This window comes from Acromyrmex echinatior, chromosome 2 (assembly GCF_024713525.1).
Source record: "Acromyrmex echinatior isolate Ae372 chromosome 2, ASM2471352v2, whole genome shotgun sequence".
Lineage (NCBI taxonomy): Eukaryota > Metazoa > Arthropoda > Insecta > Hymenoptera > Formicidae > Acromyrmex > Acromyrmex echinatior.
In genome coordinates, this window is record NC_141853.1 from 21,544,083 (window position 1) to 21,571,756 (window position 27,674).

The 27,674-nt window shown below is 36.7% G+C and overlaps 1 protein-coding gene across 12 annotated transcripts in view; it reads left to right on the top strand.

Moving 5' to 3' along the window:
* Positions 1-27,674, top strand: part of Rim (Rab3 interacting molecule) — a 66,200-nt gene that overhangs the window by 4,250 nt on the left and 34,276 nt on the right. For 9 of the 12 annotated variants that reach the window (XM_087402953.1, XM_087402959.1, XM_087402961.1 and 6 more), the window contains exons 2-6: positions 2,788-2,992; positions 15,031-15,306; positions 15,601-15,828; positions 16,734-16,962; positions 26,181-26,400. In XM_087402953.1, coding sequence (XP_087259079.1) covers positions 2,788-2,992; positions 15,031-15,306; positions 15,601-15,828; positions 16,734-16,962; positions 26,181-26,400 — 1,158 coding nt within the window. Of the gene's footprint in view, positions 1-2,787; positions 2,993-15,030; positions 15,307-15,600; positions 15,829-16,733; positions 16,963-24,231; positions 24,315-26,180; positions 26,401-27,674 lie in introns of all 12 variants that reach the window. The other 3 variants (XM_087402963.1, XM_087402962.1, XM_087402964.1) reach the window with 3 other exon arrangements.

The window sequence follows — 27,674 nt, forward strand, 5'->3', positions numbered from 1 at the left end:
GGTGTAACTTCTCCCTCTCCCCTCCTTGTTGTAACACAATGCGCTGGCTTTTGTTCTATCGACAAACTCAGGATTTGGGTTACGGTGTCAGGATGCGTGGCGTGGCTGTCTCCTTTATTTGACAATCGGTCAAGGAGATAAGGAGATTTAGTTTGTATATCTTCCTGACTATAAGATTGACGCTCGTAATATATCGATTCTAAAATTTTGTTCTACGACGTTTAGTCGATTTTTTCGTAGTGTCGTATAGCATTGTACGTTTCTATTATCGGGATGGAACCAGTACGTCACAATACCAACAACCCCCTATATAGAAGCTCGGCAGTCTAATTCGCCACTGAGTAGTCCAAGATATATAAATCTTAAAAATTGCTGCAACGTGTCGTCAGAGTGCTCACCTATTCCTACTTGCAGCTACGACAGTAACTACGATTTATTTGCCGATCGAGCATCTTTCATATAAGTTTCGCACATTGCAAATGTACCTACACTTATGTCTGAAGATTTGCATTGGCAAGTGGTTTTATTTGATCTTGCCGATCGACGATAAATTTTTCTTTTTTTTTAACATAATTTCTGTCATCAATCCGTCTATAAAAAAAAATATATATCCGTGACACTTTACATATATACATACATTGACGGATTCAGAAACTTATCAAGTTTGTCAAGTCACCTGTCAATCAGATTCACAAACTTAGCCATTGGCACGAAAGTGAACATTTTTTTTTAAGTTAAATATGAAAAGAAATAGAACATTAAATTATTATTTAAATCACATTGAAAAAATATTTAAATATATATAATTCATAAAATATTTTATTTTAAATTATGTTATATTCACAAATAAAAAATAAAAAATAATAGAATAATAACATCTACGTTTTTTGTATCTAGGACTTCTTTAAATTAAATAAAAAAATATTTTTGGAATATTATTTAAAATTGTGATTAAGCATTTCAAAAATATAAAAAATATATACAACAATAAATATATATTTAACACTTTGCTATAAATATTTTTAAAAAGAAGACTCCAATATATATATATATATATATATATATATATATATTAGATTATCATTTAATAATTTTAACGGCTTTATTTTATATTTATGTGACATAAACAAAAGTCCATAATTAAAGACTCTCGCTTGGTTTTTTCTTTTTTTATCTTTCTTTTTGAAAAGGGAATGGATGCACAAACGGGGAAAAAGATCGTACTGATTCTCTAATGAATAGAGAAACAGTTCTGTTTATCCGACTGCGGCTTGCGATATATTTAAAACGTACTGATGTCGCGTCCATTATACAGGCGATGTTTATTTCATCTCTTTATGGTTCATTAATTTCACTTGCATTTTGCGAGAGCTCTTCGCGTAATTAGTCCTCAGATGGACACAAAGAACAAAAGATGCGATTATGGTTGGACAGGTACGAAATAAACGTGACCTTAAATGTAGCTTCGTGTTTTTCAACGGACGATTGCGCTGCAATAACTGTCAACTAAAGCTTATAAATTTCATTTTTTTTTCCTCCGGTAACGTGACGTGCGTTGCGTTCAAATGGAAAGTTGATAAATAAATACTCTTACCACGCTTTTATATAAAAGCGATTGAGAGCCCATTGCAACAACAATGTAAATTTTCTTGGACAGTTTGATCCAGTAAGTGATTTGGTTTTAATGATTTGCTACTTCTTTCTTCATTATTTATTATTCTAATTATATATACAGAAAGTGTATGATATATACAGAAAGAAAAAATGAACAAAGATTTACGCCATGCCCTTTAAAAAGTATTACAAAAGTATTTTATTTAAATTTCTAGCAGTTTGTATTCTTTTCTTGAATAAATTTTATGAAACATAGAGGAAAGAATTTCTCTAATTGAAATTAAATATTGATGCACCGACATTTGATCCGAATCTTTGTAAGAATATTGTAGACAATATTGTGTCGATATCGACGACAAATCTTGCATTTTGACAGAATCGTTGGCTTAATTTTGAACGTGTGCAGGACACAGTCCTAAATTGGCTTAATGGAGTAGGAGCAAGAATAGTGTCGCAGTAATGGCGACGAGAATGACGTCGACCGTCGTCACATCGCATTTTCAGGGAGAGATTGCGACCGTTCAGTCGGAGACGCTTTCAAGGCGCGATTTACGAAATAGAAATAAGTCTAGGAGCAATCCGTTATCTTGAGGTTTGGTAGAATGGCGGAGTCCACAAATGGTGGAATTAGGATTGACAAATTTAGCTGCCGTCCTCGCGGGATGTGGCTTTCATATCAAAAATAGCCGGTAATTTTCTTAGCTTTAGTATTCAGTTGGACACTGAATACGACGCTAGACGATATTGTTAATTTTCCATCGTTTATCCTGACACTGATTATAACCATCGTTCTTCTTATACGACGTCATCAGAAGTAATTCTACACGGAATCTAATGAACTGTAAGCCTTGGACTGTCAAGCTGTTAGACTGTTAATTAAACATTAAATCTGTTTAAAAACATATTATAGAAGTGATAGAAATAGGTTACATTCTTTTTATTTTATTTTTTTTTCTTGAAATAGAATACATTCATTTAGTTTTCTTTCATCAATGATCATGCTCTTCTATAATTAATCGTACTAGGTGCTATAAAAATTATCAGTTTCCAATTTCTTAACAACTGATTCGTCGTTATTGAATCTAGAAAAAAAAAATGAAACAAAAATGTGCAAAAAAAAAATAGATTACAAAAGATACGCTTCTTCTTAATAGTTTGCTTTTTTGTTTGCAGACGAAAGCAAGATGAAGTGCAGACCCTCGAAGAAACGATACGGATGCGTTCGGAAAAACACAAAAAGGCCGGGGTTGAACTTAACGCCACATGTCACATATGCCTGAAAACCAAGTTTGCCGATGGCATCGGTCACATCTGCACCTATTGCAAAACTCGATGCTGCGCACGCTGTAGCGGAAAGGTCACTTTACGGTCAACCAAGGTAAGAGGGCATGAGAATGGAGCGAATAAACGGCGAAGAATCGTGGGACCAGATTGATCGAGTTGTTGCGAGTATCTGTCCTGACGTGCCACTTTTCTTTCCGCGTATTATATCGCCGCACTCGGCATACCGTGGAGAAACCTTTCGAAGGCCTCGGCATAAAAAGATCACACGGAAAATAAAAATAGAAAAATATCCATCGTGTTATGCATGGCGATCAAGTTGATATTAACGCATCTGATGTAAATAATGTACTCGTCTGATGTAAATAATGTACCTCGTCGAACGATACATCTCGAGGGGTACAGGATATAATAGGAATATAAATCATTTTAACAAAACAACTGAAAAAAAAAAAAAATACGTATAGATAGAAAATGTTATTTTCGTATGCAAACAATCGTTATTCGGAGTAACATCTATAAAGTGTGGAAAATAAATTCATCAGGCCCGCACTGTTCTTAGAGTGAACTTTTCATGAATGTATAAATATACAGAGATAAAAAAAAGTATTGTCCTCTTGATTTTATCTTGAACTTTGGCGCAGTACTTTTTATTTGTCTTTTTTATTTAGTTTGTTTTCTTAGCAAGTAAGTAGATAAGTAATAGATAAGTAATAAAATCAACTCGAGTTATCGAGTTTGCATTGTTCTCACGAGCAATTTATTGATTGTTTTAATGAATAGCAAGATTTTTAAAATCACGGTCGATTAAACGTAATTATACGGATACTCATTTCCTCTCTTATTATTTTCTTTTGAAAAAATTTGACATTACTGCAATATACCTGTTCTGCAAATTATATATTCTGTTCTGCAAATTAGTTGTCGAAACATTTTTTTCGTAGAATTTCTCTTTTCCGTAAAATTTCTGTTCTTTTCACAGAACCTCGATAGCATAAACGGTAAGTCCCTCGTTTCCGTCACAGAAGTATCGTAATTACCTCATTATGGGCGCATGTATTGTACTTCGCGACGGCGGAGATAATGCAAGGAGATAACGCGTGATTTGACGGTAGGAGAGGAGCAAGAAAGGAAAGGATAAATTTAACAACGTTATCAAATCACGACGAACCGAGAGGGAAACACCAGACGGCAGTAATATGAGGGTCGGTAAATGTGTAAATTAGCCGCTTGGAAACGATTAAGAGCAGACGCATTGTAAAAGATAACAATCGATACGTATCGTCCGGGGATATTTACCGGAATACATCAAAACAGTTGATCTATAGTGTCACGTCATCATCTTCATATCGGTACATCAATTAACCTTTATCGCGTATAGCCATGATATCCGTGGGCGTAATATCGTCATTAAAGAGCCATCACGCGGATACTTTGTCTCTTAATTTACGTCGGGGAGTATTGTTTTCTGTTTCTGTTCGCTTCTATACTCGCGTAATTTCGATTTTCCGGTTTTTATCCACGGAAATGAAGGATTAACGACCAGTGCGGTGGAACATAGCATGCAGCCTCAGAGAGTACGGTGAATGCCGGCGGGTGCACTTTTAAAACTTCGCAATTATCCACGCCACCACATTCCGGGATCCGCAGAGATTTTCGCAAACAGAGAGACTAACGTTTGTCGAATTTGCACCGGTATACCGTTCTAACGCGATTATCTTGCGCAAATATTATTCTTATCTCCACATCGGGCTGGTTACGTTCCGTCCTCGCGCGGTATTACAATATCGATTTACCATATTCGAATCGTAGCCTTTCCGCCGTAATCCTTGTGCTAATAAATACATAAAAGTCGCATACGGAGAAAGATTTTATAGGTTGTCGCGCGCAATGTAACTATTAACCGTATTACTATTTATTATCGTGTCACAGCGCAAGAATGTGCGATATGTTGCCATTTAAGTACGCCGTTGGAAGTTCTATGGGTACTTATAGGCTAGGTATATAAGAGAAGCAGCTATAATATATATATATATATGCAACTTATGCGCGTATACGAATATAAATATAGAGATTTAAATAAATAGAAATATAATATTAGATTTCTCCCTTATTATTTTTAGCTTGGAACCGATTTTATCGATTACCGTGTCTTCTGGCTTTATTTAATGACCCAGTTTCGTGACAGATAAATTGCGGATTTAATATAGTAATAATTACCGAAAGGAAATCTAGAGATTATTTCTGGGTACGCGCGCAAATTACATCATTCGCACGGCCGCTGTGTGTGATATTTCGCGCAGGACACCTCTTTACTGCGAACATGTAATAGCTTTTATCTTTCGCGAGAGCGTCACTGCATCTTTCATCTCTTTCAGCGCCAGGGAGACAGAGAGCTCCATTTTCCGGATTATTAAAAGTAATCCGGGCGCTGATCAATGACGCGAGCGAGCGAGCGAGCGCGCCCGCGTAAAATTTAACGGCGCTCGGGCACGGAATGTCGGAAACGCGCATAAACGTAGTGAAACATGGGGGGAAGGAGGGAGGGTAGGTGGGGTGTTTTGTAGTAAATCCTCTCGCCACCCTCTCGCCGTCGCGGGTTGCACACGTGCGCGCACGCTATGCACGCACGCCTCCGTCATGGCCGCACGCAAGTACAATGACAAACGTCATCATGAGCGTCGTTACATCATCGATCCGCGCTCGCGAAACCATGAGGGAGGAAGACGGAGGATGGCGGAGAAAGGGGGTTCTTTCTTCGTTCTAAATGAGCTCTCTTACCCCGTAACACGTCGCGTCGCGTCGCATCCCGTCTCATCGCGTCGCGTTGCGTCGCGTAGCGTCGCGTCACGTCACGTCGCGTCGCACAGTCGCAGTCGGATCGTTTAATTGCGTCCCGTTGCGAAAACAACGAAATTACAGAGCTATCAAAATGTCTCGCTCGAAAGGAATCAATACCGACCGCTCGATTATAACCCATCGGAATCGTGTGTCCCGATATGTCTGTGCGTTGTCGACGTCGCCGTCGTCAGCAGTTTTTCTTTCCTTCTGTCTCGTTCTTTTTTCCTCGTTCTCACAGTCTGGACGCTGCGTGGGAGCCTATGAATGGGGCGCGTCCCTGCGTGACGTCACTCGCCGCGCTGGTTCACGGAGGGAGTGTCGGGGTTGGTTGGAGTGCGGGGACGTTGGAGGAGTGGGTGGCCGGGCGGACGGTGAGACGTTGGGCGATCTGCGAGGGAGGGTGGGACGAGAGGGAGGGGGAGGGGGTACATGACGCAACATATTGATCTAAGTTTGGTAGAGAGGGTGCGTGGTAGAGGAGCACACGGAGGAGGGTAGTGTATAAAGGGAGTGGAAGGAAAGGCGGAATAAAATATACGCTATCCGTCAAATCTACGCTCTTCTGGGATTCCTCGATGCGCACAATTTTGTTTAAAGATTGTTTGTTGTTCTCCCGAGTTGCAGCGGCATCAGGAAGAATATATAGTTCGACGTTCTGATGCCGCGGCTACCGGTGGATGTCGAAGATAACAATTGCTTAGGGAGTCGGTAAGAAAATGGGGAAAGAAAACGAAAAAGGGAATAACAAGATTTGGAACATTACGAACAATCGTTACGAACGATCTACAGTGGCAATCGCGACTTGGAGATTGTCATCGAATTGCTAGACAGAAACAATGTCTGTTGGAGAGCTGTGTTGGAGTACTGGATTATTTCTTGAAATAAATTCTTCGAAACGAAATCGAGGAGCCTTGTTATTGCTTATGGGATTTATTTATAGAAGATTAGATCTTATTCATGAAACGCGCTGCAATATAAATTCTAACCATGTACTACAAGCGTACTTAATATGTTATACGTTATTTTATACGCTATTTTTATCATTGCTTTATTTTTACAACTAAATTAATTTTACAATTATTTTTACAACTGAATTAATTTTTTAGAAAACAATAATTCGAGCTCGAATCTCGACTGAAGTAATATTTTTTTCAATTAATAAAATTATTTACATGTTTAAGATGCTTATCAGCTTCAGATTATTAAGGTCTTTCTAAGATGTTTACGAGTATATCAATATTATTAAATTGCTTCTCAATTTAATTTGTGATATTACTATTCTAGTTTTGTTAGAATTGCGTCTCAAGACTGAAAATTAAATTTGACGCACAGTTTACAAAATTATGTGAATTTATAAATTTCCACTAAATTATTTAAGTACTCGAGATTCAGTTTGATCGTTTAAGGCTTTTATTTATTATTTGTTGTATTCACATTATGGTCTTAAAAAATACTTTGTTTAATACAGATGATCTTATCAATGATCTTTTACCGGCCGTAATCTGTAAGCATTGACGATTATTCCCCTCTTATTCGACTGTAATTGGTCAATTCTTACAGATAACGATATAAGTTAACAGATTACGGCCAGTATAAACGCTCCTGAAGTGTCTCGTGGATATAGTAAAGGGTAAAAGCATTTCTGAATGAAGTCTGGTTTACGATGTAATACTTAAATGGCGACTGATATACGTGGAAAGCGACGTCATAATAAAAATGTCGATGGTTAGAATACGCGACGTTTACGACCCATTCCGCGACCATTTTGTTTATCTATGCTTCGAGTTACAGCTCCTCCGCTGGAAATCAACTATATCGATATACATCCGATGATACATCTCGCGATTGAAACACGCATTCGCAGCACGAAATCAGTAGACCGAATACTTTATTATCGCGCAAGTACAGACAGTAATATAGCGAGAAATCGCCCCTGGGAGATTTTGCGTTGTTCACCGGGAAGATTCGAGGTAGTTTGGGTGATATACGAGAACGCGCAGATGCAACGAGAACACGTGTAACGTTAAAATACCCGTCGACTTCTCCGCTTCGTTCTCCACAATCTGTATTATTGATTGCGGGCCATTCTCTAATTCCGATCGTCTCTATTTTTCATATCGCAGAATCGCGTAAAATCGTGTGCTTTTGCACGGTCCTTTTCCTTCCTCGTTTTTCTATGCCGACGTCCATGATAATGTGACTTAGAGAATTGTTTCTTTTTTTTATTAAAATAATTATATATTTCTATTTCCTCATTGATTTTGAAATTATTTCATGTCTTCGTAGACATCAAGGAAGAAAATAATAAGAAATAATAAGAAATGTCGCGGACGTTAGCTTTTAGATTAGTGCATTAATATTAAAAAATGACTTGAAAAAATATGTTAAAAAGCAAATCTTTATATTAATTTTTTTTAATGTCAATTCGAAACAGCTCGTTCTGTACAAATTTCGCTACATTGTTTAAAAGCGTTGATGTTATTCGTATATTGTTTTATAGTTTCGCCATGATATCGTTCTTTGTGGTCGCTGCTTTCTTTCGCTCGAAAGTATCGGAACGTGATATATATTGCAATGATCAATAAATACTCTGTTTCTCGTTTATTTTTATAGTCTCTCGATGTTGCTAGGATTTTGTATATATTTTTTTTTTAACGAAGAAACTTACTGCATCACGCGCGCGACGAAATGTTTCTTCGAGAGTGTCTTCAATCCTTCATCTTCGATAAATTTTAAAAAGGTTACAAACTACTTTAATATTAACAACGCATTAATCTATAAAAGTTTAGATATAGTACAACGGTGCCTTTTTACTAGAATATTTTTCGTCGCTTTAGTAATTTGGAGCGACTGCACCTCACATCTCGCACGTTGGCGATCATAAACGAATTATAGGAGTTACATGGTGAAGTGATAATAAATATGTGCGACTTTCGTGGCGCCTCAGACATATATACACACACACACACACACACATACACACATTCCCAATGAGGTATTAACGATCGAAAGTTCGCTAAGAACCCAGTACTTTGACTTACGGGTAGCATCTGTCGTTTCTCAACTGATGCTCTCCGTAGAGTAGCGACTTGGGAATACGATTCTCTCGTCCGCTCATTCTATATGTAGGACACCTGAAAAGTTCGCCGGACAAAGTCTAAGCTCTTGACGCTAATATGGATCTATGCTTCCTATCAGAAAGATGCAAAAGCGCAAAGGTCAAAGTCATTAGAAAGGAGCGAGTAGATAAAATTGCATTTCATAAACTTTCGAAATCCTCGCAATCTCCGTAGGACGGAGGACTTTTGAATTCTATGAATTTCGTGAATGAAACTGCATGATATAAACTCTTACTAACAAATTCTACTACTACCTATTAAATATTTTTATCTGTTTATACACGTAGCGTAAAAGTATTAATAATAAATAGATGCCATATAGTGGAAAAAAAATCTTATTAAATTTAGTGAAATTCAATCAAAAAAGCATAAATCAGACGCTTATAATTAATTCTATTAAACATTCATTACGATAAACAGAATTTTTATTTATATGAAAGAAAAAGTTTTTTTTTGTTGCATTAATTGGAATATAAATCAGACACTTATAGCTTCTAATTAAATCTATTAAGTTTAAATTGAAATAATCAGAAATTGAATGATAATCAGAATTTTAATTTACATGAAGAAAAAATCTTTGCATTCAGAAAAGCATATATATTAGATACTTATAGTTAAATCTATCACATTCAAGTTGAGATAATCAACTTGAGATAATCAATTGTATGACAAGATCAAAATTCTGATTCATATAAAGAAAATATCACCTTAATTGAAATTTTGAAAAAAAATTGTTGCATTAATTTAAATTTTGGTAGATTCAACTAGAAAGGTGTAAATCAAATATATTTAAATTTATTAAATATTCTAAGCGAGACAATTAAAAATTTAATTACAATAATTAGAATTTAGATTTATATAATCAGAATTTATTTTGTTTATACTTTTTATTGTAGAATCAGAACATTTTTCTCAATGTATTATACTTATTGGTCTTATATATCAATCTGTCATTAATTTTGCATTATGTTAATTATATCAATGTGATTCATTGACGAATGATAGTGGCGTATACAATAACATCCCTTGATGTATACAATTATCCACCTAGAATCGATGATAGTATCATTTGAAACTCCACCGATCTTGTGTGTGCAAACTGATTCCTAAAACGAGAGCACTTGGTAATTGCGTCAGTTTGCCTCAAAGGCTTGGCTGTCATTTACGAAAGCCGAACTTGTGCACGTTCCCCACGTACTTCCTCCGTATTATATGCTCGAGCATGATTCCAGGTTAGTCTTCCGAAGTGCCCCAATACGATGCCTCGCTAGAGGGTGCATACGAAGCGAGTTCTACTTAAATTTGAAGGGCGATTCTAACAAGAAAAGGGACCCAACTGTCCCCCTTCAATCTTTAATGAACCTTTGGTATGTTGTTCTTCAGACAAAAATAAACAACACATATTTTTTTTATATGTGCTCATACGCACTTTTAAGGGGTGAAATAGCCTTTAGAAGAAAATCGGTTTTTCTCTTTCGAAGTGGATATTGTCGAAACTGGTAGAAACAATTTTTCTGAACGAAAATTGAATGAATTCAAGAGTCCTTTAGAACTACAATAAAAAAAAATTTTTTTTTAAATAAAAAAAATTATTTATTTATAATAAAAATTATTTATTTATAAAAAAATTTTTTTTATTATTTCTAAAGTACTCTTGAATTCATTCAATTTTCGTTGAGAAAATTTTTTTCTATCTCTTACAGTTTCGACAATATCCGCTTCAAAAGAGAAAAATCGATTTTCTTTTAAAGGGTGCCTTATAAAAAAAACCTTAAACCTTTTAAAAGTGCGTATGAGCACGTATAAAAAAATACGTGTCGCTCATTTTTGTCTGGAGAATAACATACTAAGTTCATTAAAATCGGAGGAGGACAGTTGGGTCCCTTTTCTTGTAAGTACGGATATTGTGCACGTAGGTAATCGTTGCATGACGACCGAAACTCTTAACGTCGCAATGTGCTTTCCGTTATCTTTTTTTACGTTTCTCTCATCCATCAGGTGGTTGCTGACAATAAAGAAGTCGAAGTTCTTTTGTCCCGTGATGGTTCTCATAGAACTATTTTCTTTGAAAAACAATGCTTTATTCAAGAAAGCGGAAACTTCTTTAGATAAGACTTCAGGTTCAGTTGATTTAGTTTCGGGTCCATTCCGAGTGATCAAAGAGGAAGGTCTGAAAAAACAGTGCAGTGTTGCGATATTACGAGCACATTGACTATATATGTCTCATCTTAAATTATACTTTAATAATATAATATATATATATATATGCGCTTTTTATTTTCTTGATAAAAGTTTGTGTTTTTTTTCAAGGTTTTTTTTATATATAAAATTATAAAATGAATATTTAAATGAGAATTTTTGACATTAAGTCATCGGCAAATATAGAAATTTATCAAGAGACCATTACGCGTTGCAAGCAAAATTTTTTTACAGTAAAATATAAAAGGATAGAATATTTGAATTATTTTTGGTTGAAAAAGTATCATTTAAATATATAAATTATGAAACGTTTTACTTAAAATTATATTAACCCAAAAAGAGAATAATAATAATGAAATCTATCTATATTTCTTATACCTATAAGGGCTTCTTAAATTAAGAAATATTTTTATATTTGGAATAAAAAGTGTGATTAAACATGTTAGAAATATTAAAAATATATATAACATTTTGCATATATTTTAAAAAAAGATTTTAAGAGAGGCTCTCTTGGATCCATCAGTGCATCAAATAATTAAAATTTATTAAATAATTTTCTTTCTTTATCTCTTTCTCTTCTTCGAATAATATTATCGATAAGAGATAATTTGGTATACATGGTGGGATTTATATATTCAACGCTCGCATCGATCACATTTTCCGAAGTCAAGACGGAGTCACGTTGACTCGGTGTGGGCGAATATTACATGCCGTATATATCGTTGACGTCGTAGTGACTTATCGGATTGACTTGTACGAGCTTGTGTAGTATCGATCGTTCCTCATGCTCGAAGTATCAGGACGTGGACGTTGATGACGACGCCGGTTTGTCATCGCCGTTGCCATTGTCGGCCCCCGCCGCCGATGGGACTGCGTACTTGGCGTCGTGATAAAGTAATCTGAATTAATTTGTCCCTAATTAATTAATGCAAATCACCGATGCGGATCAATCCGCCGAATTAATGATGATCATTTACACGGCACTGGACTCTCTCGAATGCACAGGATAGTGAGATAGCTTAAGGATCTTCTTCCTTTCTTTTCTCTCTTTTTTTTTCCAAGACTGGCAGGTAGCTCACATGTGTCACACATAAGAAATATTTTCGGCGAACGAAGGACGCTGGCGAACGAAGAGAGATCGCGGGAAGAGGTTGAACTCTTGACATATTGCTGTCTAGGCAACTCAACGAAGTGCTCTTCAAGTTCTTCCCGTCCACATCTATCTTTGTTGCTGTGCTTCCTCCTTCACTCCTTTTCGCCGCATCTTTGTTATCCTCTTCTCAACTCCTCGCGGACTCTTCCTTACAGGCGTGCTGTCAGTCTACATCGTGGTGTTGCCGAGTACCTAGTTGGAAGGTACTCGCTGAAGCGTACGCGATCGTCGCACGTACGTGCGACGTCGATCGTATTCGAATTTGCCGGAAAATTCTTCTCGCGTCGCAGTTTGAGATAATAAGTTGAAGTGTGCGCGCGAGTGCACGCACGCACGCACGCACGCACACACACACACACACACACACACACACACACACACACACACACACACACACACACACACACACACACACACACACACACACACACACACACACACACACACACACACACACACACCACACACACACACACCACACACACACACCACACACACACACACACACACACACACACACACACTCGTTTTCTTCCACCGTTCTTTCTGTGTGTATTTCCTATAGCTTCCTTTTGGAATTCTCCTTTTTAATTTTAGAACGCTAAGCTCACAGCTCGCGAAATGACATTGAAAGCTTTCCGATAATTCTTAAAAAAACATTTAACGAAACGTGCGAATCAGGAAAAACGTGTCCAAGTATCTAAATGTCTTTGTATTCCTCCATGAAAGGCATGAAACATAGCATTGTGATAAATTGTTGATTGAATAATAGTTTCAGCAGTTGTGTGTATATAATTTTCTGTAATTGCCAGGGAAACAATCTCATTGTTAGTACAATTCGTACAAATTATATGTTTTATGGACATATTCTGTTTGACAATTTTATTAAGTGACTAATTTTACTCACACAGTTTTGAAAATTAATAATCATTGTAGAAAGTTGTGTACATTTTTTAATCTATATAATAATGAAATAATTTTGTACTGAATATGCAATATTATTTCATTTAGGATTAAATAAGAAAAAAAAGTTATCATGCAAAAACGAATCGGACAGTTATCTGCATTTATTAAAAATATATATCACATGATATTAACCACTACTATAATAAAAATTTCATTCCTTAAGGCAAAGTTTGACATATGTACAGTCAATTCAATACTGATTGTGAGTCACGTTCACTTCGCACGCAGTGTTCAGCACGAAGTAGGTTGACAGGCACTTATCTTCTTAGGTCTCAACGGATTCGTCATCAAACTAAAATAAAGTTTATACTTTGACATCAATTTTTAAATCTAGATTCTTACAATAATAATTAAAGTTTTCTGCTTTCGTGTGTGACATTATATTCTCGCAAAATAACAACATCTTCAATTCTACATTATTTGACAATGTCATTGATCCTCATCATGATTTTCAATGTAACGCGGGAATGGGCAGCAAAGTGTTATCGATGAGAGTTTGCATAGGCATTGTTTTGTAGTTTGCTATTAAACGCCATCCATCACTCTCTATCTTGATGAAATATTCTACTAGTTCCTATTCACAGTGCAAACTACTTGACTCGAGCGGTAGTTCGCTAATTGTGAATCCTCATTATATCCAATACACAACAATTGCTTATAAGAATGCACATGATAAGTAATTTATTGAAACAATTAATCTTATATAAAATATGCCGCCTTAATTTGAGTCATTCATTTTTTTGTTGTAATCATACTAGAATATATTACGAAATGTTCTTCCATTTTACAGATTTGTGTATCATTACTTTTAACTTATCTCGTATTTAAAACAAATTATTTAACTAATGCTAGATATATATCTAATGTAAATATATATATATATATATATATATATATATATCTGTTACATGGAGCTAAAATGCAAAAATATAATATCATAAAAAAGAATGTCGCATATTATAACAACATTATAAATTATGAATGCACATATATATGAATGCACTTCGTGAAACAAATTTGTAAGTTTGAAAACAATAATTTTTAATTTATTTTATGTTATTTTATTTTATCGAAATACGAATTAATATTTAAGACAAATTAATAAACATTTACAGAGAAAAATTTTTTTTTTTTAAAATATATAAAAGAAGCAGGAGAATTACAACTACTTTTTAATCGTCTACGTATACTGGCAGATTAATTTTGTTACACTTTTTACGTTCGCATCTATTCAATTTAATTTAACATTACTCAGATTCACGTAGATTTGCATAAGAATATAACCCGAGGCAATAACCCGATCCAGCGACAGAAACTTGGAGAGGAATTTCTCTCTGTAAAACCGACGAGATTTCAAACCTTGCGGAGCAGAACGGATACAATTGTTCTAAATACTTGTCGTATTTATTTGATCTAGAACGCACTTTTTAATTCTGTTTTATGCGAATCGCTCACCGTAAAAATAACGCTCGAGCAAGGATAATTGCGAAATAAGATATGTCGCACGTTGTCTAGGTTACTTTATAGTTTGCGTGTCTTTCGCTTCTATAATCAATCTCACGCCGCTTTATACATTCCAATTAGCTTGGTAACCGGCCGACTTCCTATAGGTAATTTCCTATTAATATCCTCGTCACTGGCCGCACGCGGTGACCTGGATCGATAAGTTTCAAGATACTTTCGCGCTTTGGAAAGATAAAATTTTTGCGCACATTCGTTCTCTCGATCCTTAATAAAGCACATCGTACAAGCGCACTACTTAGTCTCCAAATATTCCTTCGCAGTGTCGAGTTACAAATAGACGTTGCTCGTAGTACTTTTATCGTCAAAATGAGAACGCTACTTTTCTGATTGCAGGTGGTATGGATGTGCGTACTTTGCAAGAAGAAGCAGGAACTTCTTTCGAAGACCGGACAATGGATGACGAGGCCGGGCCTCGCCGTGGACAACGCGATGATGCGGCAAATGCAGGAAGACTTGCAGGTGGGTGGTCGTCAGGGACTCGCGGACCAAACTCGGGATAAAAGACCGAAACTCGAGAGGGCGCACAGCGCGGCTGAGAAAGAGAATTTGCCGTTATTACAGAGAAGCGGAAACTGTCCTCTCAGGAGACAGTACTCCCAGCAAGAGCAGGTAACGTTCTCCTCGCTCGCCCGATATTCTTGTCGGAACGCACTCTTTTATTTACAAGGCAGATATACTTTTGCGCACGTAAATGCTCGGATGCTCTTATATTCATAAATATGTAACGTTGCACCGTGATAAGTTCGCAATAATTCGCACATTTGATATCTCCGCGATTTATTTATTTACGAACGGAAGAAAAGGTCGAGGCGTTCCCGTCATAACCGAAGAGAATTATCAGCCCGCGCCCTCGCGATGTACATTGCACGGAATACTCAGTGAGTCTCGTTCCTGTGGTTGTAGATCTCGGGTCGCCGGATGTCCACGAGCGACAGTGGGGTAGAAATGTCTGTTTCACCTCACGCGAGAACTTTACCGACACCCCACGTGGTTGGGTCTTACCCGATGCAACAAACTCCGAGGCATCCTGCAGCCTATCCTGACGACGATCCCAATTTATATCGAGGCGAGCTTGACGGTCTGATGAAACAACATCCGCAGAACTATTCGAGACAACGATTGACTTATCAAGTAAGAAAATCGATAATTTCGAATCGGAATAGTTCCGAACCGATAATTTTAATTCTTATGAAAATTATGGAATATATGTGCAGCCGCATTAAATTCGGCGAGCTAATTTTATTTTCTTTACCTTGGAAAAAATATTTCATATATAATATTATAATATATAGGTATAATTATATAATTGTATAATTATATAAAATTATACAAAATTATAATTAAATAAAAAATTGACATATTTTACACACACACACACACACACACACACACACACACACACACACACACTCACTATATATATGGACATATTTTATATATAATGATATATAATTGTGTGTGTGTGTGTGTGTGTGTGTGTGTGTGTGTGTGTGTGTGTGTGTGTAAAATATGTATTTTATATAATTATACCTATATATTATACTTATATATATATATATACACACACACACACACACACACATATATATATATATATATAATATTTTTTCCCGGGAAAGCATGCAAATTTAAAATGATAATAAATAACTTTCACAATAAAATATAGTCTTCTTCATTAAATTTTAATTTTAATTTTATTTGTGTGAAAGTAATAATAAGTACAAATTAATAAAAAATAAAAGTTTATTATTTTTCATATCATGCATTTATCTGACATAAAATTTTAGAATTTTAATTTTTTTAGATAAAAATACTGAATGAACTAACTGACTATAGAATTAACTTAACTTTTCATTGAATATTTTAACAAATCTTTTTATTTTCAACAATAAGAATGTTTTTATTTTATAAAATTTGTTACGGATCAATTAACGACTGTTGTATACAAAAAAGTTGCAACTTGATATACGATTTGATAACCATATCGGACCGACCCACTGAGTTTTATAACATATCGATTATTTAATGCAATGCAGGATCAGGGTACAGACCTCGGAATGACTTACGGTCAGACACCGATGGAGACTGGCTCCGTTCGTTCTGCAATGCATCCCTCGCAGCATTCGTTGCATCAGACGCAGGGCGGACGTTCTGCTCAACCTACGTCAACAGTGGGCGTCACGCAACAAAGAAGTTTCAGTAGCAGCGAGGAAGAGCGAAGCACACCGGAGTGCGCCAGTGACGAGCCGGACGAATCGGAGAAGGGTAAGTGAATTTTTCAATCTCAATATTTATCTCTGATTATATTCTCATCACTCGATATAAATTAACGAGATATTCATTTTATTTCATTTGATTGATATTACTCACGATATAAATTTTATTTGAATTCTTCGAAGAATTTTAATTCAGAATAAAAATGTTTAAAAGTAGGCTGTTATTAAATTAAAATTTATATATCATAAAGTAAAATTTGAATTAATTTAAATTAAGTATATGATATATATATAGTTCGCGATTTTAAATACATCTTTTGCCGAGTCTTTTTTTATCTATTTATATTTCTTTTTTAATTAATTGATAACTTTATATATACCACGATAATTAAAATTTATATTACATCTATGTTATATTTATTTATTTTTCACAAAAAAGCTATTAGTGAAATTTAAAAAAATCGTTAAATGGCCAAGATCGCCGCCGAATTTATTTTTAAATGTAAACGATGGAAACATCAGGTAATCGATAGGGCCAGCCTTATCTTTGAAAGTCAATGCAGAAGGAAAGTCTAATCTTTCCGATAGATTTGATTTATGAAGAACATGCGTATTTCACGATACATAAGTTATAGAAAGTGTAATCGATCAATCCAATGCTTGTGTTTGATTGTAAGATAATACGTATTTATATATAATATATACAAGTATATTACAATAAAATTAAAAGATTTTATATTAAATATGACATAATGCTACTAAATTAATTTAATAAACATATCGAATACAAAAAATTCAATTACATATATAATTCTTCGTTCCGATAATTTTTGTTTAAACTTTATTAAATTATTTCACGATTGCTATTAACTGGAAAAAATAAGGAAATATTGTGTGAATTAATTCTAGGTATAAATTTTACATTTATTTAAAATATAATAAAAGCATAAGGTCCTATCGCATTTTAATTATGAAATATTTCAACGAAGAAATAGATCAGCTGATTCCTGTAATTGATTATCAAAGTAATAAATTTTACACGTGTCTTCAATAATATTGTATTTTGTCGTTGTGTTCGTTTTTGTGGAGAATGTTCCATTCCTAAAAATTGGAGGAATGTGAGGGAACCGTGTGTACGATGTACAATATAATATGCGATCATAGTTGATTAAACGCGAGATCGGCGAACTGTGAATCGACTCATCCAGGTGCGCACCTGTAGGGTGAAGCGCTCTCTCTCTCTTTTTCTCTCGCAGAATACAGAAATAAACTGTATTCTACCTACCTCCACTGTGCATCACTTTTTCCATATGATGAAGGTCGGGTATGCCGCGTTTCTGCGTCGATCATATAGAAGTCCTCGTGCGAAATTCGACGTGCTTGAATTACCTTGAGTCATCTTGAGTCATTGCATCTGTCACCACGATAACATAGAACAACAGCATAGATGAAATCTTGCGTAAAATTTCTTTCGGAAAGAATCAATCGATATAGGATTAAGGGACACGTGTAACTGTTAGTCTCGTGCGAATTTCGTGATGCAGGAAAACGCGATGGCGATCGAAACGAAATCATAACGAATAATATGACCGCGTTTAATAATTTTCACGCGAGTGTCTTTGTATATGATAACGCACACGTGAAATGCCACGTTATATAACTTGAAGCGCATGTATCGATTTTATAATGGCCAGCATACTCGGTTCCCTTTTGGTCCTCTCAACGATCCTTTCGCAGGCTGAATTTGATTAGATACGTATTTTTTTTTTTCGATTGAGGGGAAGGGTGGTGGCATTTTTAGTGATAAGGGATATATCCGCTCCTTTTAAATTCACCGACCGATACACCGCGATCGTGTATCCCGCGTCGCGCCGGTGTATCCCGCGGGAATTCTCAGGTTCTGCCCTCCCGGTCTCGCCGTTGCATTGATCCTTGGCATCCTCTCGCTCCTCGCTCACCCACCCTTTCAACCCTCTCTTGCGCTCCGCTTACTTCTCTCTCTCTCTCTCTTCCTCCCTTCCACCCTTCTTCCCTTCGCCACGGTCTTCCTATTTCCACTCTCATCCCTCTTCTTCCTTCTGATACCTCGCTACGCCCACACGCTGGTCGTGACGTCACGCCGCCAGCACGTGGGCGAATTCAAACATCTGCCCCTTCTTCATTTCTGAATAGTCTTCGACCTCTAACCGGCCAGGACTTGAACAGGAAAAAAGGCTCGCCAACTCAAAAGCTCAGTACTCTCGTCGACTCGTAGAATGATTATCTTGGAGATTATTCTTCCCTCCACGAGCTGAATTTATATGAGTGCACCCTTTTAATCCTTCGTCTCGTTAGCGCCAATCGATTTATTATTTACCTCCTCTGATTTTGAAAGACAATTTTCTTCATTTCAAGGCACATACAATACCGGTACACAATAAAATTAAACATTTCCAAGGCTTCACTTTTGAAGTTAATTCGACCATAACTTCGAGCTCTGAGCAACGATGCATTTAAAAAAAAAAAAGAAAAACTGACATAGTTGGCGAAATGGGGTTACGAAATGTCATCGAGAGCACAATGAAGATCACGTGAACCCACACTAGTTTAGAACCACCCCTCCGCGTGGCCCCGTTACTTATGAACAGAGGCTGGGAAAACTTTGACATTTTCCCTACTTCTAGCGAGCTGCGTACAATTGCGCTTTTCAAATCGACCGACGCGTCGCATTACATTTTTTTTTCTTTTCTTCTTTCGTGACGCGTTTTACAGTGATTCCGATGCGAGTTCACCCATGGGCTAATTTGTCTGCGCAACGTCGACCATTTTTCATGATTGATCGTCCGCGTGACAAACGAGAGTACTGTACTCGCGATAACCGTAATTATATTAGCGTTCGTAGTAGCGTTTTGTGTAACGCAGCAGTTTTTTTTCTTGTATTACGAGCCACGCGGTACAACAGGATCGAATCTTCTCGAGAAAGAAGGGGTTGGAAGATAGACAGTCTTGCGTATAAATCCGAAGACATTGCAATTTGACGATCGGACGAACAAGGCTTTGGCGCTGTATTTATCTTTCTTTTTTTTTCTTTTTTTTTATACCATGGAATCCTTGCTCACTCATAAATCTGGCGCGGCGCGCACATCGAAATTGGCTCCTACGTAGGAATCAAGGCATGCTAAATCTATCGCGAAAAAAATAGATAGCTGATGCAATAAGAGAGGAATCGCGTGAGATTAAGTTGATCGTAATTGTACGCCTTAATTTTACGCTCTAACGATATTGCACACGTTGCGTTGCACTATTCAAAATACACATTAAGTACGCGTCTTTTAATTCAATTAATACATGATGACGCGTTCGGGATTGATATGTATGAGGGGTGGAATGAAGGAAAGAAATCGTGAAACGAAGCCCATAATACTGTTCGTTATAAAAAATTAATGAAATTGCCTTCCCGCGGAAACTAAAATGAGAGCTCAGCAGAGGCACAACGATTTATTACATAGATTAGTTATGGATTCATGTAAATGTGTAAACATGTGGGCGCGGAGTGCATACGCATACACGTGCCTACTGTATATCGATGCAAATAGTTAAAGCAACCTCCGCTAGATTTTGCAGAATGTATGACTTTGATCCTTATACATCCCTCTGAGATACCCGTTTCTCCACATTTATTTCTGTCACAGGAGGAGGCACAGTAGGCCGACTGTCTGTAAATAACGTGATATTTCCTCTTGGTCGCTGCGCGGATCGCTAGTTTGGGATAAACACGTAGGCCGGAATCAAGCGGTCGCTACTCTGCAGAAACTGACAACAGCAGACTACGCATATCAAAGACACGCATCGCGTCATGCCGTTATGACGCACGGCCTACCTTCAATAAAAATGCCAATAATAGCAGTAATGTAGACCGATAGTGTCTATTTTTTTCTCTCCTATATTTTTTCGACGAAACGATGCACGGTAAACTGTATTCATTAACGTGCGGAGGCATGAGAGCATAGAAAGAATGATTTTGAAATTTATCTAAAAATTTAGCTAATACGATCTGAAAATAATTATTTTTGATGGTCCAATTGGATTGGTATTTTCAGATCTGCGTCTAACTAAATTTTTAACTATTTTGGCAAAACTATTCTTTCTATAGTCTTGATATGTATATTAAACACCTTTATTACGAATATTATTGTATATATTATTATACATATATATTATTTGAACGAAAGTTTAAGTCTAAAAATTACAAGATGAAAGAAAAAAGAAAACAATTTGCATTGGATGATCGATTACACGCCCGATGGCGAGATTAATGGCCAGTTTCGCACATCCAGTTAATTTCAATTTTAATTTAACCAATTTATTATGTCTTTTTGCGGTTTATGATTCTAAGGAATCATAAGTATATAGAATTCACCGACGTGTAAAACTGGTCACGAAGCATCTGGCCGATCACACTTGAGATGAGATGAGGTGTATCTAGCCGAACATATTTCATTGAAAATTTTGATACACAGAGATGATCATTGAGTGTAGCAACACAATTGTAAGTTTAAGGTCGAGTAACAAGGAGTAATCATATGTGAGAATCGCTTTTAAACGCGTACGACGCGCGAGGGAAGCGGCGGGCTAGCTCGACGGTGGTGTTGTTGCTCCCATTCGTAGATGCACAATACAATTAGTGAATAGACAATTAGTTTGTAGAAGCGAGGTAAGTTACGTGTGCTCATATGTTATCTGGGCGATCGCCCGTTTTAATGGCGACCTGTAGAGAATCCGAATCTAAGGCGAGATACGTGTCTCTCTATGAGAACAGGGAGGGGAAAAAAGGAGAGAGATCTTTCAATATTTGTAGGATAAATTAATTGCCATGAGAAATAATGTTTGCTGCACAATCGATGCGGTTAACAATAATCCACTTCTTATCTAATCTCTAAATAATCTCTTCTACCATCCACATTCTCGCGCTACGTTCTTTAGCGTCGGAATAAAAATACGTTAATGAAGATTCTCAGTCCGATTTTCAACAATCGCGCACCTGTGACGTGCGAAAACAATCCCAGATTGAATATCCGCTTCTGACAATCTACTGATAGCGCGATTCGATGCGATAGTAACGCTTAAACGCCGTAATATCTGAAAGTCTCCGCTCTCGTCGTTATCGATCACGCCTCACCGACGAGCGCGACGAGATAGCAAGCGGAGGTAGGTACTCGGGCATTTCGAGTTTACCCAATTTCGTTATCTTGGTAATGAGTCTTCGTCGGCGCGGTTTTTATCCATGATCCTCGCGCGGCCGAACTTCCGCAGCTCAGCGAAATTTTTTTCGCGAGAAATAGGAGGAATAGTGCAAACGAGATACCGCCGCCGCCGTCGTCGACGACGGCTACGATGTAAGAGTGGGCGTAAGGCGGCGCCAGGAACGGGGTGGTAAAATCTTGGAGTGATTTATACGCGGTGAGTTGGTGTCATCTAACTTTTAAATTAAAATTTTCTGCACTTTTCTCCGACGCGTGACTTTACGGTCCCTGCTTCCGTTCGCCGCCATGACATCTGCTACCACCGCTCGCGTTCTGATCGCGCTTCACTTCTATTTATTACCTAACACGAGCATCTCCTTGGGCAGAAAATGCCACGTTCGCGTCGTCAGGTACCTGCGGATGCGTGACTATTCCGCCCACTTTAAACGCGCGCTTAAACGCCCATCGACAGTCGTTTGTAGTCCCACATTCGTCTTTTATTCAGGCCGTTACTTTGCGGATACGTGACATAAAGCTTCACTCATTGTGCTCTTACCTCACAGTTTATCTCGGTTATGAATTTAGTGGAAATTAAATTCACGTTTGTTTACTGGCGGATCCAGAAATTTATCAAGAAGGCATTGGTGATCCAAGCAAAATTTTTTTTTTAAATATAAAAAGATAGAATATTACATTATTATTTAAATTATTAAAAAAATATTATTCAAATTCAAAGAAAAAAAAACGTTTTAAAATTATGTTAACACAGAAGAATACTATAATGGAATCCAGAAATATTTTTTAATTTAAGAAGCTCCTAGATATAAAAAAAATATAGAGTAATATTCATAGTCGATTCTCTCTCAATCAGAGAGCTGTATTAGCATACTTGACATTACTTACTTGACATTATTTAAGAAAGTCTTAAAATAGAACAGACTGTGAATATCGTCCTATTAGATATATTTTTTATATCTAAGAATTTCTTAAATTAAAAAAATATTTTTAGAATCAAAATTATGATTAAGCATTTCAGAAATATATATAACATTTTGCTATAAATATTCTTAAAAAAGGAGACTTCAAGGAGGAGATCATGGTCTCCATGATCCCCCGTGGATTCGCCAGGGCGTTCGTCGGATGCCGAGCGTGAAATTTTCGTAACCAGATGGATTCCATTGTTACGTGCCTTCGGTCGTCAATGGAGCCGTCCTGTTTTTATCTTCTCTCATTATGTCGTAATGCCGAGATCGCAATGACACACGGATATCAAATGCACATTACCGCGTGGAACGCAGATATATAGGTATCATTGAATGATATAAAGATGCTCTCTCGTGGCGATCATATTACCAATTTGTTAGTTTTACGAACCGCGAATCTCTTCTCTTTTTTTTATCGTGCTCATCGCCTACGTATTATACCGACAATACATATACAGCGAAACTTCTCCCCCTTATAATATCCCTTTTATACGCTGTCCGATTTAAAAATATTCTGCGATTTTTAATATTTAATATTTAATGACAAAATTAATGGTACATTTCTTTCAGCGAGTGAATTATCTACGAATAACGACTTTACGCAACACTGTCTGACGTCAAAGAATCATTCGCATCTCGTGATGATGTTCTCGTAGCATGGTTGTAAAATACCGTTCGCGGTAAATTGAGAATCGTTGAATTGAGTGAAATGCTTTCGCATTTTTATTTTGTGCGATTTTTTTATTCACAGATGTTCAACAGCTCGTTGTACCTCATTCGTATTTACCATTCAGTTTTTCTGTCTACCTGCGTCTGCGTCTTGTTTAAACACACCGAGCACGAAATCTTGCACATATTCCCATATTTTCGGTACCCAATATATATATATTTATATTTATATATTTTATTGTACAAAATATATATATATATATATACACATATATTTAACATAATAAAATATATAATATATAAAAAATATATACCCATAAAAGCAATTTATTTCTGATGTAAATGAACCGCAGCGGACAAGCTTATTTCGACGATTATTTCGATGATTAGCAGTAAGTCAAACAGTATGTTGCAATGTGTAGTTAAAGGGAGATCGGCTTTTAGGGCAAAAGCCGCCGCCACTAGGGATGACTTCCAGGGGTACGCGAGAGAAGGCGACAGACAGAATGAATCGGCAATTCCCCGCGGTACTTAATAATTTTATTACGTAAACATACAAAGCAAATCATCTTTCGCTATATATTAATCGCTACACATATATCTAATTGTATGTATACTTACATATACATATATATAATATGTATATCTGTGCGTATGCGTGTGCATGTGTGTGTACGTATCTGCCGAACGGTCGTGCGTTAAATAGGGATTGATAAGCTGTTTCTCCTTCTGATTTATCTGATTCTTGCGGCTTGATAATGCATATATTATGTTACTTTTCTTCCTATTCTTTTATGTCCTTTTTGCATTGGGATTTGATTACTTTTTTAAAAATCCAACCATTTCGCTAATCCAACTTCAAGATTAAACTTCATTGAGGACATACCGTCCATACTTAATTGTGTTTAGGTTTCTTTTGAATTGTCTTGCAAAGAAAATTATCTCTCCACGCCCTCAGGGACACATTTATGTCAGAGTTACCATGAAAATAATGCGAGGATACATACAGTTACATAGTAAGTTTTTCTACGAGAAGATCCTCGTCTGTGACTCGCACGTCACGCGATGCGACCGATCGGCAGAGAATTGTAATAGACTTTATTTGTTCTACTTTGGACGGCTATGAATCGTGCACAGGTATATTTTTATCTATACTTCACTCAAGAATATACGCGTACACACATACAACTCCCACAAATATCTCCGCATCTCAAAATCCTCCGTTCGCTCGCATATACACATTATCTGGATATACGCATAGACCCGTAGGAATTTTTTATTAATTGGGATGATGACGCTGTAGCCAAAATTATATTTTTAAGATTGGGATTGGGTCTGTGTTTCATATATCTCACTTTCATGTATTAAGTTTTCGAACATTCCTATCTTTGGCATCCGTACGATAAGCGTCTAGATTTTCTTTAAACTTCAAGAGAATTTAACTTTAAGAGAAACTAAAGATAAGTTTTTTTTTTTTTAGGAAAATCAAGTTAGCGTATTGTTTTTCAAATATTACAGATATAATTCAATTTATATGAATGCGATCTTATGGAGGCCAAATTTATATCTTTCGTCCATACGATAATTTTTCATGTCTTTTTGTGTCTCGCCCAGTTTTTTGTGTAACGGATAAAAGTCTGTTATTTCTACCATTAAAATCCTGCTGTCCTAAGAAACAGAAAGTGTCTCAATGCAGAACTTTAGATGGACATTTTTCCAAGAAAAAAAAAATTTGTAATTATCGTTATGCACGTACGCGCACACGTACACACACAACCACACGATCCCTGCACAAATTTACGCATATAGTCATACCTTTTAGCGTCTTTCGCCAATCGTGTGACAGTCGTAGGCAAATTCAAACGTACCGGTTCTACTTAACGCTTCTCAGACGTCGTCTATCGCACATTTATCGGGGGCAAGCTTGCACCGCTGCCTTATCTCGTTTCCGTTAGGTATATCGCTACACACAAAACGCACACACGAAGCTGACACGCGAAATCAAAGAGGGAGAAACCTCGGACAGGACAGGACTAGGAATGCAGGGCATCGCAGGGAGATATACTCGACTCGAGATAATGACAGAATAATCCCTGATGGTTCAATGGTTTCGTTTTCGGTACGTAAATCGACTCGATTGCCGAAAAATGAGACCTCATGAAAGAATGGATAAGAACGCACAGAGAGAAGATTTCAAAGAAAAACGCGAGAGGATACGCTCTTTTCTCACTAGGGAGGTGGGAGAGAGAAGCGTAGTTAGAATTAAGGGTTTACGATACATAAAAAAAAAAAAAAGAAAATTCGCGCACGCGAATCGCTTTTTCGTAGACAAGAGGAAAAGGAAACGAAGGAGAAAGAAAAAAAAAACACGAAACGTTTTGGATCTACTGTAGGGAAGGGGTACTACCACCACGCGGGAGGTCCGAAATCGATGTCCAGTGGTGGGCGTAGGCACAACGGATTCCACAATGGGCACCACGGGTCGGGCGCGGGCATGACGGCCGTGGAGCATAACGGCCACCATCCACCGCGAGAGCCGCGAAAAGAAGAGAGCACTCTCGTCAGACGGAGCTTCCGAAGATGTGGCGACGAGTGGCGTGCCGACAGTAGGAGGTGCGTTTCAAGGAGGCTGACGATCGTGTGCGCTGCTTTTTTTTTCACTTTTTCGCCGATCTTAATGAGCTTCCTACAATAAACTATTACTTAAGTTTTTAAGTCTTATGAGAAATTAATCAATTACAGTTGAATGTGAGAAGAACAATCGATTATGATTGGTCAATATAGTTTAAGATTTAAAGCTTAGGTAATGACTGATGCTTGATTTATGCTTCGGTCTTAAATCCCCTAAAATCCTAAAATTCAGCCAATAAGGCTGCCAGTTCTAATTGGTCCTAATTGAAATCCTGTATTCCACTAGCTAAATTTTAGAATTTTAGGATTAAGACCGAAGCGTAAATCAGGCATTATTGTAGAAAGCTTCTAAGGCTGAAGCAGACTTCTGCATAACGTATAAAACATAAAGCATAAGAAAATCAAATAATCAGAATCACAGGTCGATATTCATAGTCGATTCTTATACTTAAGACTTAAGTACAATCTTAAGTACAATCTTAAGATGTCACGAACTGATTAGATAGCCATCTTAAGACATTAGTTAAGGTAGTCTTGAAAGACTATGAAAGGAAAGAAGACAAGGACTATGGTTGATTTATTTTCTTATACTTTATGCGTTATGCAAGACTGTGCTCCCGCTTTTACGCGATAAAACGCGACGCAAATGAAAACGGAAAATATTTAACGAAGTCTCGTCGCGGAGTGTCTCCATCGCACAAGTTCGACGTCATGAAATGGTTATTTTTTTTAATTTATTGTAACACGGAAACGATGCCGTTATTGAACTAAGAATACGCAAAAATAACAATTACCTTTTATTTTTTATTTTATAACTAAAAAATTATAAAATAATCGTTTTATAGTTACATTTTATAATTTAAAAAATTCTATAAACATTGAAAATAATATAAACATTGAGAAATTGAATATAAATATAGTATCTATCATTGAAACTATGATGTAATCCTACGCGCTTTGAAAAGTTTTTTATGGATGAATGAACTTTTACGATTGGGGATTTTTATCATTACACTTTACAAAATCGCGTTAATTGAAGATATCAAAAAGACAAATATTCTAATCGGAATACGTATCATAAATCGATATCATATATGTTGTGTTGTCGTGGCGGATCACACTTCGAGCTCGATCACTCGGTCGGATCAAATCGTGAAATCGGAATCGCGGCGGTGTAATACGACAAGACAAACACACACACACAGGCACCAACCACTTATCGTTCTCGTGTCTCTGTGTGTATGTGGCGTGTCCAT